This window comes from Aotus nancymaae, unplaced genomic scaffold, assembly GCF_030222135.1.
Source record: "Aotus nancymaae isolate 86718 unplaced genomic scaffold, 86718_ANA_hifiasm-v0.15.2.pri h1tg000058l, whole genome shotgun sequence".
Taxonomy (NCBI): Eukaryota; Metazoa; Chordata; class Mammalia; order Primates; family Aotidae; genus Aotus; species Aotus nancymaae.
Genome location: NW_026988472.1, coordinates 48,999,725 through 49,018,360, shown reverse-complemented (window position 1 = coordinate 49,018,360; position 18,636 = coordinate 48,999,725). Strand labels below are relative to the sequence as shown.

At 47.2% G+C, this 18,636-nt stretch overlaps 1 protein-coding gene across 1 annotated transcript in view; it reads right to left on the bottom strand.

Annotated features, from left to right (window-relative positions):
• The window catches only part of GPR143 (G protein-coupled receptor 143), a 44,869-nt gene extending 26,796 nt beyond the window's left edge, over nucleotides 1-18,073 (bottom strand). The window contains exons 1-3 of the mRNA XM_012433983.2: nucleotides 17,794-18,073; nucleotides 12,670-12,779; nucleotides 10,969-11,063 (exon numbers count right to left, since the gene is read on the bottom strand). Coding sequence (XP_012289406.2) covers nucleotides 10,969-11,063; nucleotides 12,670-12,779; nucleotides 17,794-18,043 — 455 coding nt within the window. The 5' untranslated portion in view covers nucleotides 18,044-18,073. The remainder of the gene's footprint in view (nucleotides 1-10,968; nucleotides 11,064-12,669; nucleotides 12,780-17,793) is intronic.
• Between the last annotated feature and the right edge of the window lie 563 nt (nucleotides 18,074-18,636).

The window sequence follows — 18,636 nt, the reverse complement described above, 5'->3', positions numbered from 1 at the left end:
AAGACATGAGACTACGTTTGTTGTTGTTGTTAAGAGTCAGGGTTTCCCTCTGTCACCCAGACTAGTGTGCAATGGCACAATGATAGCTCACAGTAACTTCAGACTCCTGGGCTCAAGCCTGCCTCAGCCTCTGAAGTAGCTAGGACTACAAGCGCTCACCACCATGACCAGCCAATTTTTTTATTTTTATTTTTAGTAGAGATGGAGTCTTGCGATGTTGCCCAGGCTGGTCTTGAACTCCTGGGCTCAAGCAATCCTCCCATCTCAGCCTTCCAAAGTGCTAGGATTATAGACATGAGCCAACATGCCCAGCAGAGACTATGTTTATAAGTGGACAAACACTCGTGATAGCCCAAATAAGTTTCCCTAAACATGTTCCTGTTCTAATCTCTGGAACCTGTGAATATGTTCCCTTATATGGCAAAAGAGACTTTGCAGGTGTGATGAAGTTAAGGATGTCTGAGATAAGGAGGTCATCTGGGTTATCTGGGTTGGCCCAATGTAACTGCCAGAATCCAGAAAAGCAGAGATTATCAGCTGCAGAGGACCAGAGAGGAGGGAGTTTGAGAAGGACGTAACCCACCATTGCTGGCTTTGAAGACGGAGGAAAAGGTCACAAGTCAGGGAATGTGGGTTGCAGCCTGGCCTGGGGTACACACCTGTAGCCCCAGCTACTTGGGAAGCTGAGGCGGGAGGATTGCTTGAGCCCAGGAGTTGAAGGCTGCAGTGTGCTGTGATCATGCCACTGCCCTCTAGCCTGGGTAACAGAATGAGATCCTGTCTATTAGGAAAAGGAAAAAAAAAGAAAAGAAATACAGGCTCCTTCCAGAAGCTGGGAGCCAGATGTGGCTGGAGCGGAGAGTGTGGAAAAGGATGGAGGGAGGGCCGTGTGTTGAGGACTGGATCACAGAAGCCTCTGTGGGCCACAGAGCCATATCACTTTAAGTCTAAGTCTGATAAGAATCTAGTGGAGGGCTTTTTTCATTTTCTCAAAAAAAAAAAAAAAAATAGTGCAATAAGATAAACCTTAAAGCTTGAAAAAGGCCAGGCGTGGTGGCTCATGCCTGTAATCCCAGCACTTTGGGAGGGTGAGGTGGGTAGATCACCTGAGGTCAGGAGTTCGAGACCAGCCTTGTCACCATGGTAAAACCCCGTCTCTACTAAAAATACAAAAATTAGCTGGGTTTGGTGACAGGCACCTGTAGTCCCAGCTACTCAGGCTGAGGTGGGAGAATCGCTTGAACCCAGGAGGCAGAGGTTGCAGTGAGCCAAGATCGCGCCACTGCACTCCAGCCTGGGCAACAAGAGCAAAACTCCATCTCAAAAAAAAAAAAAAAAAACTTGAAAAAAACAGAATCTGAAAAAAATAAACCCAGTTACAGAAGATGAGGGGATAGCTTAGAGAAGAAATCGGCCAATGGCTGCGACTACAAAGTTTGTGTGAAGCTGGCAGAAAGGGAGGAGGGGCCGCGTTGGGTGTGTGTGGTTTGCTCTCTTTCCTGCCTGATCCTCTGGCATGGGAGTGAATCCACGTGGATCTGCAGCAAACCTTGACCTGAACCTGGGGTTTCCCAACAGAAGGACATGAACCTGGGGCTCGTCCTCAACTGTGTGGGCCCTCACAGCCCCTCCAGAGAGAGCTCTTATGACTCCTGAATATCCAGCTCACCCAATAAGCAAGAAGCTCCTATCCCCACGCCCTCCCGGAGTCACCTGTATACCTAATAGCCAAGTGTGAAAGCTCAGTCCCACCCGGGAAGGCTGTCTGTACAGAACCAGCGGCTACTATGTGCTCCCAGAGAGGAGAGCAGGGGGCTTGCCTTCCGCCTCCCCGCTCCCCATTCCCTGCACGGCCTCTAGCCTTCATCTTCATCTTTGTACTTCCACACACCGCACCCCGTTTCCCCCAGGAGCTGAGGCCACAGCCTTCCAGATGCCTCAGGAAGACTGAAGATGGAAGCTCTGCAGAGCTGACTGGAGCTGTCCAGTCCTGGGTTTGCCTCTCCTGTCTGACGGGACGAGGTGGGGTGGAGGGCTAGAGCTCCATGGGATGCTCAGCTGTCACTCCAAACTCTACCAGATCCCTGGCAAATATCATACCCCCCACCCCATGAGGACTTTAACTTGGAAGATCGGCTGTGCCGACAAAGGTATCTGAGTGAGAAAGGACACCCTTTTACAATGAGACAAGAGGAAAGAAACAAGTCCAGTGAGCTTCGAGAGGAAAAGAAACATTTCCAGCATATTTTGCCTCCCACACTGTGACTGGTTCCTGGAGCGGCCCTTCCCTGGCCTGGCTGGGCTGGGAGCCGGCAAGGGTTGGGGGTGTGTCTCAGCAACGCGGGCCAGGAACCAGAGGCTTTGTGTGAGACTCAAATAACTAACGGAGAGGCTTTCTGCAAAGGGCTGGGTGTTGGAGAGTGCAGAATCTCTGCATTCCAGACCCTGACCTGGGGCTGGCCTCTACGGAGGTGGGAGAGGGTGAGCCAGGGTGGAGCCAGGCAAGTCCAGGGCCAGAGATCGCCAGAGCCTGGGCGTTGGCTCCTGGCCCCCAAATTGTCTGGTAGGATGGGCCAAGCCATGCAGACAGCAGTCACATGAATAACTGATGCTACATGAATAACTGATGCCATCTGAAACCCACACCGGGGCAGAATTCTGAACTCCAATCCACAACAGATCAGGAGAAGCCCGCGCCCGCCATGGGCTGAAGACCCTCGGTCCTTTACCCACACTCCAGGCAGTTTCCGTGCCCAGGTGTGAAAAAGTCCCCTCGGACCCCGTTTCCTCTCACACTTCCACTTTCCTACAGCAAAGAAATGACTTCCATTCAAGACCTGCTCCGGAATTCCAAGCAACTTCTGTATATCCCACACCTTGAACCAGAGCAGTGGTTTAGGTTTTAACTTTAAATCTGTCTTAATGACATTTCTTAGGATTAGGATTAAAAGAAAAAATATTCCCGTGCCAAAGAAAATAGCTAAGTCCTGAAAGGATCTAGACGGGAATGTGGAGTTTAATCCAGCCATCCCTGCAAAGCTGGGCCCTCTGCCCTGGAATTTTCAGGAGACCCCCAGACCCACCAGTGGCAGTCTCTTAAAGGCCACTTGCAAAATCAACCCCACCCACAGCTCTGGAAACAAGCTGGTTCTGAAAGGGGAGCCACAGAAGCTGTTGAAGCCATGCTCTCAGCCCTGGCTCAAACCACCCAGTGCATCCCCTCCGAGACCTCACAGGCAGGCAGGCTCCGGGGAGCAGGACTTCTGCCAGGTGGGAGGTGGGGCCTTGGTCTCTGGGGCTATAGCACGGCCTCCTTTCTTTCTTTTTTTTTGTTTACCATCAGATTCATGAGAAAGCACTGTCTTTCTCTGCCATCGGCGCGTTCCTCTTCTATGGGAGCACCAACTTCACTCTAGACAGATGGTCGTCCCAGTCCTGGAAACCTGCCCTTTCTCTGGCCTCTGGGAGGTGTCTGGATGTTTCACATCCTCGGACGCTCACCTTCTGGGTGATGGCAGGTGCCGGAAGTCACACTCTGCCCAGCACCCATTAGACTTTAGGCTCCAGCACCCACAACATCCTGCCTTCTGATCACTGAGCTCCAAACATAGTCCTTGGGGCGAGGAGGGCTTCATGATTGCCTGTCCCAGCTTCTAAGGGCCCTGTCTGTCCTCTGGGTCCAGACAGTTCTCAGACTGCCCCGTGGGACCCCATCCCCTTTCCCCCATGTCCCCACTGTGGGTGGGGTGACGTAATGCATCCTCCTGTAGCAGCAGGGGGCAGTACTCTTCTCCCAACTTCCAGCACCCCAAAACATCTCTTCTCCCCATAACTGGCATCTATAAGACTTCCAGTTGTTAGACCTCCAATGTCTCCGACACTGAGTGAGGGATGCTCAGACAGAGACATGTCAGTCGAGAGAGCTTCAGGGCCAAGGCTTTATCACACTGCTAATTGCCTACTCAAAGCCATATCTCCTTTTTCCCTCAGTAACATAATCTGGATGTCACGAGGACAGCTGCATGCTCAGCCCACAGAGTCTGTTTCCTACCTCCTTTAGCAGCTAAGTGTGGCATGAAACTAAGTCCTGGCCAGGCGAAGTGGCTCACACCTGTAATCCCAACACTTTGGGAGGCTGAGGCAGGTGGATCACCTGAGGTCAGGAGTTCAAGACCAGTCTAACTAACATGTTGAAATCCTGTGTCTACTAAAAATACAAAAATAACTGGGTGTGGTGGCAGGCACCTGTAGTCCCAGCTACTCAGGAGGCTGAGGCAGGAGAATCGCTTGAACCCAGGAGGTAGATGTTGCAATGAGCTGAGATTGTGCCATTGAACTCCAGCCTGGGCAACAAGGGTGAAATTCCATCTCAGGAAAAAAGAAAAAAAGAAAGAAACTAAGTTCTGGCTAATAATAGGTAACTGGCATTGTGTGAAACTCCCAGGATGCTACCTAAAGCTGGCTCGGGGAGAACAGGCCTTTTTTGCATTGCTCTTTTCCAGCTTCCTGATGCCCAGAATGCAGGTGTGATGACTGGAGCACCAGCAGCTATATTGGGCCATGACACTTTGAGGATGGAAGCCAAACAATAGGATGATGATGCAGGAAAATCAAAGAAACCTGATATCCATTACAAGTGTCCTGGAGTGCCTACCTCTGGGCATCATTAGCATGAAAGGGAAGCTTGTTTAAGTCACTATGATTATATGTATTTTATGTCACTAAAATGAATCTTCACTGATATATCAGTTGGCTGGCTCTGACCCTGACTATCTTCTTTGGAGAATTTTCACAACCAGGCATATCTCAGTTTGGTACAGATGTGTAAGACATTGGGAGTTAAGGTAAAAAGATGGAAGGAACAAGCATAAAAATGAACTAAGCACTAAGCTTCAGGCCAGAGAGACCAAAGTTAATGATGTGATCTAAATAAGGAATGTCAGTGATTTTACAGCAGGGAATCTACTGGTATTACCCAATATATTCTATAGCCTACATATGGTCTCTTTTATTTCTGATATTGGCCTTAAAAGTAAATATATTCAATAAGTGATGCTGGGAAAACTGGATATCCACATGCAAAATAATGAAGATGGACACTTTAGTCACCTGTGCACCACAATCAATTCTCAGTGGACCTAAATTTAAGCATTCAACCCATAAGAAAACATAGGTCTAAATCTTTGTAACCTTGGGTTAGGCAATGATTTCCTAGATGTGACAACAAAAGCATAAGAAATCAAAGAAAAAAACAGAAAAATTGGACTTCATCAGAATGAAAAACTTTTGTGCTTCAAAAGCTTTGCACACCTGTGCATCAAATAGGTGTAAAGACAACCCACAGAATGGAAGAAACTATTTGTGAATCATATATGTAATATCCTACTTGTATCTAGAATATATAAAGAACTCCTACAACTCAATAATAAATAACCAAATAGGTCAATGAAATGGGCAAAGGAGGTGAATAGACATGAAAAGATGCATAGCATCATTAGTCATCAGTGAAATCAAAACCATGAGGGGTTACCAATTCACACACACTAGGATGGCTAAAATTAAAACAGATATTAACAAGTGTTGATAGGGATCTGGATAAACTGCAACTCTCACATTACTGCTAGAATGTAAAATGGTGCAGCCACCTTGGAAAGCAGTTTAACAGTTTCTTACAAGGTTATACCTAGAGTTACCACATGGCTCAGCAATTACACACCCAGATATTTACTCAGGAATATGTGATGAAAACATACGTCCACACAAACACTTACATTGCAGCATTATTCCTAGTAGTCAAAACAATGGAAGCGCACCAAATGTCCATCAATTGATAAATGGATAAACAAAATGTAGTACAGCCTTACACTGGAATATTATTTAGCAATGAAAAGGGATTGTTTTAGTCTATTTCGGCTGCTATAACAAAATATCACACACTAGGTGGCTTAGCAACAACAATTACTGCTCACAGCTCTGGAGGCTGGGAGTCGAAGATCAAGGCATGGCAGATGTGGTGTCTGGTGAGGTCCCGCTTCCTGGTTTATAGATAGCACCTTTTTGCTGTGTCCCCACATGGTAGAAGGGGCAAGGGAGCTCTCTGGGGCCCCTTTTACAAGGGCACTGAACCCACCTATGACCTAATAACCCCCCAAAGGCCCCACCTCCTGATACCATCACCTTGGGCGTTAGAATTTCAACATAGGAATTTTTTTGGGGGAAAGAAACATTCAGACCATAACAGGAATGAAGCACAGACACACGCGACAGCACGGCTAAACTGTGAAGGTATTGCACCGAGTTTGAAAACCCAGACACTGTACTGTATAATTCCATTGCTATGAAATGTCCAGAATATGCAGCTCCACAGAGGCAGAAAGCAGATAAGTGGTCGCCGGGGGCTGTGGGGAGGGGGCAGTGAGGAGTGACTAATAAACGGCACAGAGATGTAGAGCGGATGATTAAAATGGCATAAAATCAATGCCGGTGACGGTTATGCAATTCTGTGAATATACTAAAAACCACTGGATTTTGGGCTTTAAACAGGGGACCTTTATAAAGCTGGGGGCTTTTTGTTTGTATTGTTTCTTGAGACAGGATCTCACTCTGTTGCCCAGGCTGGAGTACAGTGACATGATCATGGCTCACTGTAGCTTTGACCTCCTGGGCTCAAGCCATCCTCCCACCTCAGCCTCCCAAGTAGCTGAGACCACAGTTGCATACCACCATGCCTGGATATCTTTTTTAAAACTTTTTGTAGAGATGGGGTCTCACTATGTTTCCCAGGCTGGTCTCAAAACTCCTGGGCTCAAGCAATCCTCCTGCTTCAGCCTCCTAAAGTGCTGGGATTACAGGCATGAGCCACTGTGCCTGGCCTATAAAGCTGTATTTAAACAAAAACAAGAACAAGAAAACAGGCAAGGAAGGGCTCCCTCCAAAGGGGACCTGATTCAAGCAGACCATGAACTTGGTGAGAGCAAATGCTTCCTGGATTTGGAGCCCTGCATGCCACGTCCAGCTTCTCCGTGTCGGTTCAGCTCTGTGTGGCTGTCTCCTCCACACACGCACATCCCACCTACTGTAACAGCTCATAGGCATCAAGAGCCTGCAGCGTGCCAGGACTGTTCTTAACCATGTACATGGATTATCACATTTACTCCTCCCAGTGACCTTGTGTGATGGGTACCACTGCACAACTGAGAAAACAGAAGTCCAGGGACGTTAAACAACTCACCAACAGTTACACAGCTCATAAGTGACTGGGCAGCAATTCAGACACACCCGTGCCCCAGGTACCCACCACAGAGAAATTCCCCACCAAGCAGCCACCTCTGGCTCCGGCATTGTCAGCTTCCAGATTTAGCATGAAGTGTCAATATATACATTCTTTGAACCTTTAAATATAATTAAAAATTGTTTGGAGAGATCCAAGATGGCTGATGATTAGCAGCTCGGGCACGTACCTCCCAGTGAAAGTGCAAAGAACGAGAGGACGCCACACTTTCAGACGAATATTAGTTGCTCACGGACCAGGAGATTCCCAGTGGAGGAGCTCCACGGGTCGCCAGGGCGACTCTTGTGGCCGGCGTGGCGGTTTTGCTGGTGCCTTAGCACGCCAGTTCTTGGTGCAGAGTCCGGAGATTCCCGGGCAGAAAAGCACCATCAATCTTCCACCGCTGTTTTGGCCGGCTCAGTGGATTGCTCAGATTTCGGCGCAGGGAATCAACAAGTTGGACGTCAGAGACCCAGTTAGAAAGCCGGTAATTATAAAGATGACAGACGGACAAATATATAATGAAGGGAAGAAACCAGCGTAAGAAGGGAGAGAATACTCAAAATCAGAATGCCTCTCCCTCTACAGGGAATTGCAATTCCTCATCAGTAACGGAACAAGGCTTAATAGATTACACCTGTGTTCCAATAACAGACGCAGGTTTCAAAACGTGGGTGATAAGAAACTTCTGTGAATTAAAAGAACTTGTTCTAACCCAATGCAAAGAAACTAAGAACCTTGAAAAAAGGTTTGACGAAATGTTAACGAGAATGGACAATTTAGAGAGGAATATAAGTGAATTGATGGAGCTGAAAAACACAATACGAGAACTTCGCGAAGCATGCACAAGTTTAAACAGTCGAATTGATCAAGCAGAAGGAAGGATATCAGAAGTCGAGGACCAGCTCAGTGAAATGAAACAAGAAGACAAGAATGCAGAAAAAAGGATGAAAAGGAATGAGCAAAGTCTCCAGGAAATATGGGACTATGTGAAAAGACCTAATTTACGTTTGATAGGTGTACCCGAATGTGATGAAGAGAATGAATCCAAGTTGGAAAATACTCTTCAGGATATCATTCAGGAAAATTTTCCCAACCTGGCAAGGCAGGGTAATATTCAACTCCAGGTAATACAGAGAACACCACAAAGATATTCTTCAAGAAGACCAACCCCAAGGCACATAATCGCCAGATTTATTAGGGTTGAAATGAAGGAGAAAATACTAAGGGCAGCCAGAGAGAAAGGTCAGGTTACCCATAAAGGGAAACCTATCAGACTTACAGCAGATCTCTCAGCAGAAACCCTACAAGCCAGAAAAGAGTGGGGACCAATATTTAACATCCTTAAAGAAAAGAACTTTCAACCCAGAATTTCCTATCCAGCCAAACTAAGCTTTATGAGCGAAGGAAAAATTAAATCTTTTGCGAACAAACAAGTACTTAGAGAGTTCACCACCACCAGGCCTGCTTTACAAGAGCTTCTGAAAGAAGCACTATACATATAAAGGAACAACCAATATCAGCCTTTCCAAAAATATATCAAAAAGCAAAGAACTTTAACACAATAAAAAATTTACATCAACTAATAGGCAAAACAGCCAGCTAGCATCAAACGCCCGTATTAAACTTATATGTATTTTAATTGGATAAAAAGCCAAAACCCATCGGTATGCTGCATCCGGGCCCATCTTACATGCAACAATACACAAAGACTCAGAGAGAAGGAGGAAGATTTACCAATCAAACAGAGAGTAAAAATAAACTAATAAACAAAAAGCAGGAGATGCAATTCTCGCCTCTGATAAAGTAGACTTTAAAGCAACAAAGATCAAAAGAGGCGAGGAATGACATTACATAATGGCAAAAGGATCAATGCAACAAGAAGAGCTAACGATTCTATAGATCAACGAGATAGAAAATTAACAAGGATATTCAGAACTTGAACTCAGACCCGGAACAAGTAAACTTAATAAACATTTGTAGAACTCTCCACTTCAAATACACAAAACATACATTACCACCTCACACCTATTCCAAAGGTGACTATATAATTGGAAGTAAATCACTCCTCAGTAATCGCATAGCATTTCATAGGTTTAAATGAAATATTGGTTGGCTGTTTGTTATCTTCTTCCCTTATTCCTTCCTGACTACATCATTAAGTATAATTATCAGTATAAAAGAGGCTTTCAATACCCATTACTAAATTGCATTCTAGCCTGAGCAAGAAAGCAATACTCCCATTCTCTCTCCCTCTTTCTTTTCCCTCTCCCTCCTCCCCATTCTCTCTCTCTTTCTCTTCCTTTTTCCTCCTTCCTATTCTCTCTCTCTCTCTAAAAAAAAAAAAAAAAAAAAAATCTGCCCTCAACAGTCTTACAGTCTAAGAGCATTACATTTAGTTATAGTAGTCTTAAATATGATACGAAGTGAATTCAATAGCCAGACATCAGTGAAAGTAAAACTGTGATAATACAAAGTCAGTGTGCTTTAAGTTTCAGTTGCTTAAGACTATTTGAAAGTAAGGATCACATGAGTTGAGAGCCCTAGGATTCAAAAATAACTCCAGAGTTTTTTATCACTCCCCAAAAGAAAAGCAATAATATGTAAGTTAACAGACATTCATGTAATCTCTCTGAAACTATAAGACTAACAGAGGAAAATTTTCAAAAGGCAAAAATACTGTATCATTTCTTTGCAATAGAAATGATTCAATAAATACACACACCCGAAGACATACCACCTTGAGTTGTGATCCTGGCAGATACCATAGATTCTGCAAGGTGAACAGGTTAAATTCTTGCAAGGAAGTCCTTTCTGGAACACCCAAGAATTGCAGAAAGTTTAGCTATCTTTCAGATGAGATTTCATTCTAAGTTTTACTTTTTCTGTGACCCTTCCAAACTACACACTGGATTCTTTTCATTCAATTGCCTTGGCCAACATTTTATCTCCAGTAATCCTATTTAAAAAAAAAAAAAAAAAAAAAAAAAATTGTTTATGCGATGGCTTATGCCGGTAATCCCAGCACTTTGGGAGGCCGAGGCAGGACCACTTGAAGCCAAAAGTTCAAGACCAGCCTGGGCTACATAGCAAGACACCATCTCTACAAAATTAATAAAATTAGCCAAGTTTGGTGGCACATGTCTGTAGTCCCAGCTACTTGGGAGGCTGAGGTAGAAGAATTGTTTGAGCCCGGGAGGTTGAGGCTGCAGTGAACCATGTTCTCACCACTGCACTCCAGCCTGGGTGACAAAGCGAGACTCTGTCTCTAAAAATAAAAAGTAAACAATAAAATTGTTTATATACATGCCAATTCTGTTTCAGTATTTGTCCAGTTCCAAATATTTCATTTATTGAATTACTTTCTTTCAAGGTTTTGAAAATCCTCAAGATTTCGTTTTGTTATTTTGGAGATGGACTCTCACTAAGTTTCACAGGCTGGTCTCAAACTCCTGGCCTCATGCAATCCTCCTACCTCGCAAGTAGCTGAGATTACAGGCGCAAGCCACTGTGCCTGGCTAATATTTTGAATGTGCCTTTGGCCTCTTATGAGCTGCCATGGATGTTTCTAGGCGGAGGGGCCAGCTGACAGATTCTAAATGATGATGCCTGCAACACTGCAAAATACTTGTAAATGCTCATTGGTCTCTAATCGTCCCTCTAGAGTAGAACAGAAATCCCGCTTCCTCAGTGAATACCTCAGTCCTGCCGATCTCCGGATCACCAAATAAGCATCCACCGCATAGCAAAACAGCCACCAGAAGCAGGCACTGTACAACAGCTGGATCCACATCTGCAATCGAGAAGAGCCCTGCACCAAAATGTCTGGGAACAGGTACAAGAAGCCCAGCCCATCCATGAGACGGCAGGGCAGACACCAGCTGCCTCTGAGGTCAGGAAGCCGCACATGACAGCTCTCAGGACACAAGTGGGCACAGCCCCTGGGACCAAGGAGGGTGTGGCCTGGGATGGGTGTAGGCATTTGCATTTGACTAAGGAACTCTGCCTTCTGGTCCACTCCTACACAGGGAGGATGCAGTTCCGAGACATGCAGTTTAAACTGGGGGCTTTGAACTAGACAGAAGCCCTCGTTCTGAGAAAGAATGAGTACGGGAAGAGGGACTCAGGCAGTCCTTCCAAAGAGGAGATGGAGGAAGGGGACTCCAGTGTTAGAAACGACACAAGGTCAAGATGCCTCACCACTGCAGGCAGAGACAGAGGCTCCATAGATGCAGTTAGGAAGTCACTGAGGACAGGGCAGTGAGGAAACTGACCATTCTGCTCCAGCACGGGGCAGTCAACACGGCATCAGGGAATGCACTTCAAATCACTCACCTGAGCAGCGTCGTGGCAGATGGAGCATAACAGATATGTGTATGTGTGTGCCTGTGTATGTATGATATCTATTCACTTATTCAATAATTTGTTTCTATACAATTATGTGGTGTTTTTTTTTTCCTTTGAAGAAAAAAAAACTCACTCTGTCACCCAGGCTGGAGTGCAGTGGTGCGATCTCGGCTCACTGCAACCTCCGCCTCCCAGGTTCAAGCAATTCTTCTGCCTCAGCCTGCTAAGTAGCTAGGACTACAGATGCGTGCCACCACACCTGGCTAATTTTTGTATTTTTGTAGAGACGGGGTTTGGCCAGGCTGGTCTCGTCTCCTGAGCTCAAGTGATCCACCTGCCTCGGCCTCCCAAAGTGCTGGGATTACAGGCGTGGGCCACAGTGCCTGGCTTATATGTTTTATTTATTATACGTAAGTATGTATTTAAACAAAATGCATCCAATGTATTGATAACTTGTTCTGCGCCAGCTGGTTTTGCTTGTGGCTCCATTTACGCGGAGGATGCATTTGTGAAGGAGATGGGGAAAGGGGAGGGAGAAACACTTGAGTTTCTGCGGCAGCATCCCCTGGAGAGTTTTGTTAAAACATGGAGAGGGTTGGGTTCCTTATCAGCAGGGTGGGGCAGGGCCTGAGAACCTGCATTTCTAACAGACTCTCAGGTGTGGTGTTTTTTTTTTTTTGAGACAGAGTTGCCCAGGCTGGAGTGCAGTGGCATGATCTCGGCTCATTGCAACCTCTGCCTCCCGAGTTCAAGCAATTCCCTGCCTTAGCCTCCTGAATAGCTGAAATTACAGGCACGTGCCACCATGCCCGGCTGGTTTTTTGTATTTTTAGTAGAGACAGGGTTTCACCATCTTGGCCAGGCTGGTCTTGAACTTCTGACCTCGTGATCCACCTGCCTCGGCCTCCCAAAGTGGGATTACAGGTGTGAGCCACCGCACCCGGCCAGAACCTGCATTTCTAACAGACTCTCAGGGTTTGCTGCTGCTGCGATCTGAGGGACCTGAGGAACGTAGGTAGGGAGGAGAGGGCACGCAGAGGGGGTGGACTTACCGCACTCCCCACGCAGAAAGCAGTAGGCCAAATGTCCGTGCTGTTCACATCCGAGATGCTGTCTACGAAATTTGGGAATCCTAACCACACGGTTGACCGGATCACGATACCTAAGCGAGAATTGCATACCATTTTGTATCTGATCCGAATCAAATATACAGCTAACTTCTGCCTTTGTAAAAATGATAGATACATAATAGATAGAGATAGGGAGAGAGAGGAAGGAAGAAGGAGGAAGGAGGAAGGACGGAAAGGAGAAAAGGAAGAAACGAAGGAAGGGAGGGAGGGACAGAGGAAGGAAGGGAGGGAGGAAAGGAGGGAGGGAGGGAGGAAGAAAAGGAGGGAGGGAGGGAGGAAGAAAGGGAGGGAGGAAGGAAGGGAGGGAGGAAGGGAGGGAGGGAGGAAGGAAGGGAGGGAGGAAGGAAGGGAGGGTGGAAAGGAGGGAGGGAGGGAGGAAAGGAGGGAGGGAGGGAGGGAGGGAGGAAAGGAGGGAGGGAGGGAGGGAGAAAGGGAGGGAGGGAGGAAGGAAGGGAGGGAGGGAGGAAGGAAGGGAGGGAGGGAGGGAGGAAGGGAGGGAGGGAGGGAGGAAGAAAGGGAGGGAGGGAGGAAGGAAGGGAGGGAGGGAGGGAAAAAGACAAGAAGGAGGAAAAGAAAGAAAGAAAGAAATACATATTGGTGTGTGCAGAGAGAGAAAAATAAGACTGAAACTCAGAAAATAACAGTTTTTACTTATTTTATTTATTTATTTGAGACAGAGTCTCGCTGTGTCACCCAGGCTGGAGTACAGTGGTACGATCTCGGTTCACTGTAACTTCTGCCTCCCAGGTTCAAGTAATTCTCCTGCCTCAACTTCCCAAGTAGCTGGGATTACAGACACCTGCCACCATGCCCAGCTAGTTTTTGTATTTTTAGTAGATTCGGGGTTTCACCATGTTGGCCAGGCTGGTCTTGAACTCCTGGCTTCAAGCAATCCACCTGCCTCAGCCTCCCAAAGTGCTGGGATTACAGGCGTAAGCCACCATGCCTGGCCTGAAACTCAGAAAATAACCTTACGGTAGCAAAGCAAACACAGGCACTTTAACATAAAGCAAAGTTGCCCACAGTCTTATCCCTATTTTGTCTGTTTGTTTACTTGGAATATGTGATTAGCAACCTGTATTTCTCGGCTGCATTTTCAGTGCCCATGTCAGTTATTCCTCACATAAAAAAGAATTATTCAAAAAGCACAATTTGGAAGTTTGAATATATAGTTCCTTCATTCTTTTTTTTAAACACTACATTTATATCTTTCACAAATTATTTCTCAATAATTTGCTTTTAACATTTATTCTTTGTGAGTTTCTCTTGCTATTAGACTGAAATGTCTAATAAATATCCTCAAAACAGTATGCACACTCATGGTATGTATTATCGTTCTTTGTTAAGTAATGCAATATCCTTTGTTTAAAAGTACACTAGGGTCCAGGCGCGGTGGCTCACGCCTGTAATCCCAGCACTTTGGGAGGCCAAGGCTTGCAGATCACTTGAGCCCAGGAGATGAGACCAGCCTGAGGTAACCCCGTTTCTACAAAAATACAAAAATTAGCTGGGTGTGGTAGCGAGTGCCTGTGGTCCCAGCTACTCAGGAGGCTGAGGTGGGAGAATCACTTGAGCCCAGAAGGTGGAGGTTGCAGTGAGTCAAGATTGCACCACTTTACTCCAGCCTGGGCAACAGTGAGACCCTGTGTCAAAAAAAAAAAAAAGAAATGAAAAAGAGCCCAGCACAGTGACTCACGCCTGTAATCCCAGCACTTTGGGAGGCTGAGGCAGGAATTTGAGATCAGCCTGACCGAAATGGTGAAACCACGTCTCTACTAAAAATACAAAAATTAGCCGGGCATGATGGCAGGTGCCTGTAATCCCAGCTGCTCAGGAGGCTGAGGCACGAGAATCGCTTGAACCTGGAAGGTGGAGGTTGCAGTGAGTCAAGATCGTACCACTGTACACTCCAGCCTGGCGGGGGTGGGGGTAGGAGGAGAGAGAGCGAGAGGAAGGAAGGAAGGAGCGATATACTACTAAAATCACACCATGTAATACACTACTCAACGCACACCGTGTGATACACACTAAACAAACGCTGCATAATATACTGCTAAACACATACCATGTAATATACCACTAAACACACGCTATGTAATACGCTACTAAAGGACAACTGTGAACACTAAAAAGCTCAAGATATCTTCTCATTATCAAGCCACTGCCAACAAATACAATGCCTTTCTTCTATACAGCGCCTTATAATTTTCAGCATATATCACTCCTTTGAGCTTAATACAAGCTGTATGCCATAGGTGTTTAGATTTCTTCCTTTTCAGTAAGGAGTCCCGATCACCCCGCCTTTTCCTGGCTTCTGCTTATTAGCTCACAGCCTCATCCACTTCCCTTCTAAAGGCTAAACAATATGCAAGTATTACTCACTAACCCTCAAAAGATGTTTGCGTATACCTTGCTTTTTTAGAGACAGGGTCTTGGCCGTGTCACCCAGGCTGGATCATGGCTCACTGCAGCCTGGAATTCAGCTCAAGTGATCCTCCTGCCTCAGCCTGCTGAGTAGCTGGGACCACAGGTATGTGCCACCATGACTGATTTTTTTTTTTTTCTTGGTAGAGCCTGAGTCTTATTGTTGCCCAGCCTAGTTTTGAACTCCTGGGTTAAAGCAATCCACCCACCCCAGCCTCCTGAGTAGCTAGGATTACAGGCATGAGCCACCGCACCTTTGGGAGGCCAAGGTAGGAGGATCGCTTGAGCCTAGAAGTTTGACCAGCCTGGGCAAGATGGTGAGACTCCATCTCTGAAAAGTAATACAAAAATTAGCCAGTGTGGTGATGCATGCCTGTAGTCCCAGCTACTCCGGAGGCTGAGGTAGGAGGATCTCATGAGCCCAGAAGTCTGAGACTGCAGTGAGCTATGCCACCACACTCCAGCCTGGGCAACAGAGTGAGACCCTGTCTCAAATAAAATGAAAATAAATAAAGTGGTAATGATATTGTGGTTGAAATGTTTAAAATTATTACGTTTTAGAGCTCTCTACTGAGATCTGAATGGGAAGAATGATGGATCCTGAGATTAATCCAGAGAGGAGCGTGAAGACAGGAGGAGATTAGCCGGGTGCCCGTACCCCACGAATCCCATGTTCAGGGATTCACTGTACATGTTTCTATTCTAGACTGCATTTATGCGTGGTGGAAATGTTCCAAAATAAAAAGCTAAACAGTATGGCCAAATCTAGCTTCGAGGTCTGTATAGTGTCACGTCATCGTTTAAAGCAGATGTTGGCAAACTCATTCTGTAATATTTTTGGCTTTGGGAGCTGTACTTTCTCTGCCCAATATTCACCCTGCCCTTGGAGGGTAAAGGCAGCCATGGATAACTCACAAACGCACATGAACAACATAGCTGCGTTCCCATCAAACTTTATTTGTAGACATCAACATTTAAATTTCATGTCAGAGTCACATCCCAGGAAATATTTTTTCATTTTGATTTTTAAAAGCATTTTAAGGCTGGACAAGGTGGCTGATGCCTGTAATCCTAACACTTTACAATGCCGAGCGTGGTGATCTCTTGAGCCCAGGAGATGGAGAGATATATATATATATATATATATATATATATATATATATATATATCTCCTAGCATGGTGGCATGTGCCTGTATTCCCAGCTACTCAGGTAGCTAAGGTGGGAAGATCGCTTGAACCCAGGAGGTCGAGGCTGCAGTGAGCTGTGATAGTGACACTGCACTCAGCCTGGAAGAGAGTGAAACCCTGTCTCAAAAAAAAAAAAAACAAAAAAAACATTAATTTTTGTCTAAAAAAAAAGTAAGATGTAAAACCATTCTTAGCTCGTGGGCCCTAGAAAACCGGCAGGATTTGGTCCGTGGGCTGCAGTTGGCGCACCTGCGGTGTAAAAACCAAACCCAAAAAGCCCGGATAGGGAAGGGATTTCAGTTTACAAAATACTTGAGAGAATATATAGTCCAAAATAGAAAATAATTCACACACACACACACACGCAGAGAGAGAGAGGGAGAGAGAGAGAGAGAGAGAGAATAATTGTTAGTCTCTCCCTGTTGCAGCTGCGCAAAACCAAGGAAATCTTCTTTTCGGGTCTGGCTTTTGCTTAAGTGCCTCATCTGAAGTTTCCCTGTAACAAACACAATAAACGGATTTTTTAAAACCCAGCATCCGTTGGACGGGAATTTTACCGACCATCTCTCTTTGCAAAATTACCTAGTCGGCTGGGCATGGTGGTTCACGCCTGTAATCCCAGCACTTTGGGAGGCCGAGGTGGGTGGATCACCTGAGGTCAGGAGTTTGAGACCAGCCTGGCCAAAATGGTGAGACTCTGTCTCTACTAAAAATACAAAAATTAGCCGGGCGTGGTGGAACGCGCCTGTAATCCCAGCTACTCGGGAGGCTGAAGCAGGAGAATCGCTTGAACCTGGGAGGCGGACGTTGCAGTGGGCCGAGATGGCGTCACTGCACTTCAGCCTGGACGACAAAGCAAGACTCCGTCTCAAAAAAAAAAGAAAAAAAAAAGAAAAGAAAAGAAAAAATTATCCAGGCGTCCCGTCCGATTCCTAGGGAACCGCCTCCAGTGTCTCTTTTCTCTGTGCTTCAAGTGTTCAGACGCCCGGCGCAACCCGCCGGCAGTGCGCCATCACCCGGGCACCGATCAAGTTCCAACCTGCAGGCTGTGGGTCCTCACCTGTGCATGATCAAGTTCCAACCCGCGGGCCGTGTGCCCTCACCCGGACATCGATCCGGTCTTAACCTGCGGGCCATGGATCCTCACCCAGGGCCTCACGCTCTCACTCCAGCACTGAGCAAATCTCAACCCGCGGGCCGTGCGCCCTCAGCCAGGGACTGAGTAGGTCCCAACCGGTGGGCCACGCACCCTCAGCCCTGCACCGGGCAGGTTCCAACCCTCCGGCCTCTCGTCCTCACTCCACCACGGAACAGGTCCAAACCCACAGGCCGCGCGCTCTTATCCGGGCACCAGTTGGGTCTCAACCTGCCGGCCACGCGCCTTCACTCAAACACTGATCAGGTTCCAACTCGCGGGCCGCACGCGCCCTTACCCAGGCAGCCGAGAAGATCGCAGGCAGCGGCAGCGCGCAGGATGCGGACGGAGGCCGGCGGGGACGTCGCGGGGTTTCCGGAGCCCGCGGGCCGACGGCCGGGCAGCAGCTGCAGAAAGCCCAGCGCAAGGCGGAGCGCGCCGCTGCCCAGGCAGAGCGCGTGGAAGGCCCGCGGCTGGAAGCTCAGCACGAGCTGCGTGGCCGCGTCCCGCGTGGGGCAGCAGAAGGTCCCCAGGCGCGGGGAGGCCATGGACTGTGCTCACCGACGCGGTTCGGGTGTGCCAGGACCCTGCCGGCCCGCTTGGGTCATGTGCTGGGCGGGCTGGGGGCGGCATCATGTGCCCTGGGCCTTTCCCCCACCCCAACCCCCCGCGCCTGCAGTAGAGCCAGGCTGGGTGGGGGCCGAGCGCGCTGGGCTAACGCCACGAGGCCTCACGAGGTGATGCTTGGGCGGGCGGAGGAGGAGGACAGAGAGAGGGAGGGCTGAGAGGATAGGAAGGGGGAGGAGGAGAAGGGAAGCGGAAGGAGACTCCCAAAGGTTGGGAAGGTTGCCTTTCTCCCCATTCACCAAGCCTTTCTGGTATTCTAATTCTCTGGCACCTAGAGCGCCAAACCTGCCGTCTTTACTGGTCTTCTAGAAAAACAGGCCTCATGGACCAGATCTTTCCTATTTGGGACTCTGACATCCTGATTTTGATGCCTTTAAGGCCCAGAACATGTTCATAAACTGTGACTGATCCCTATAACTGCATTTCTCCTAAGTAGAGATGGTTGTCAACATAGTGCTTTTTATGGCCTCTCTCATTTATGGTAATAACCCCACAGAGGCAGGATTTTCGTTCA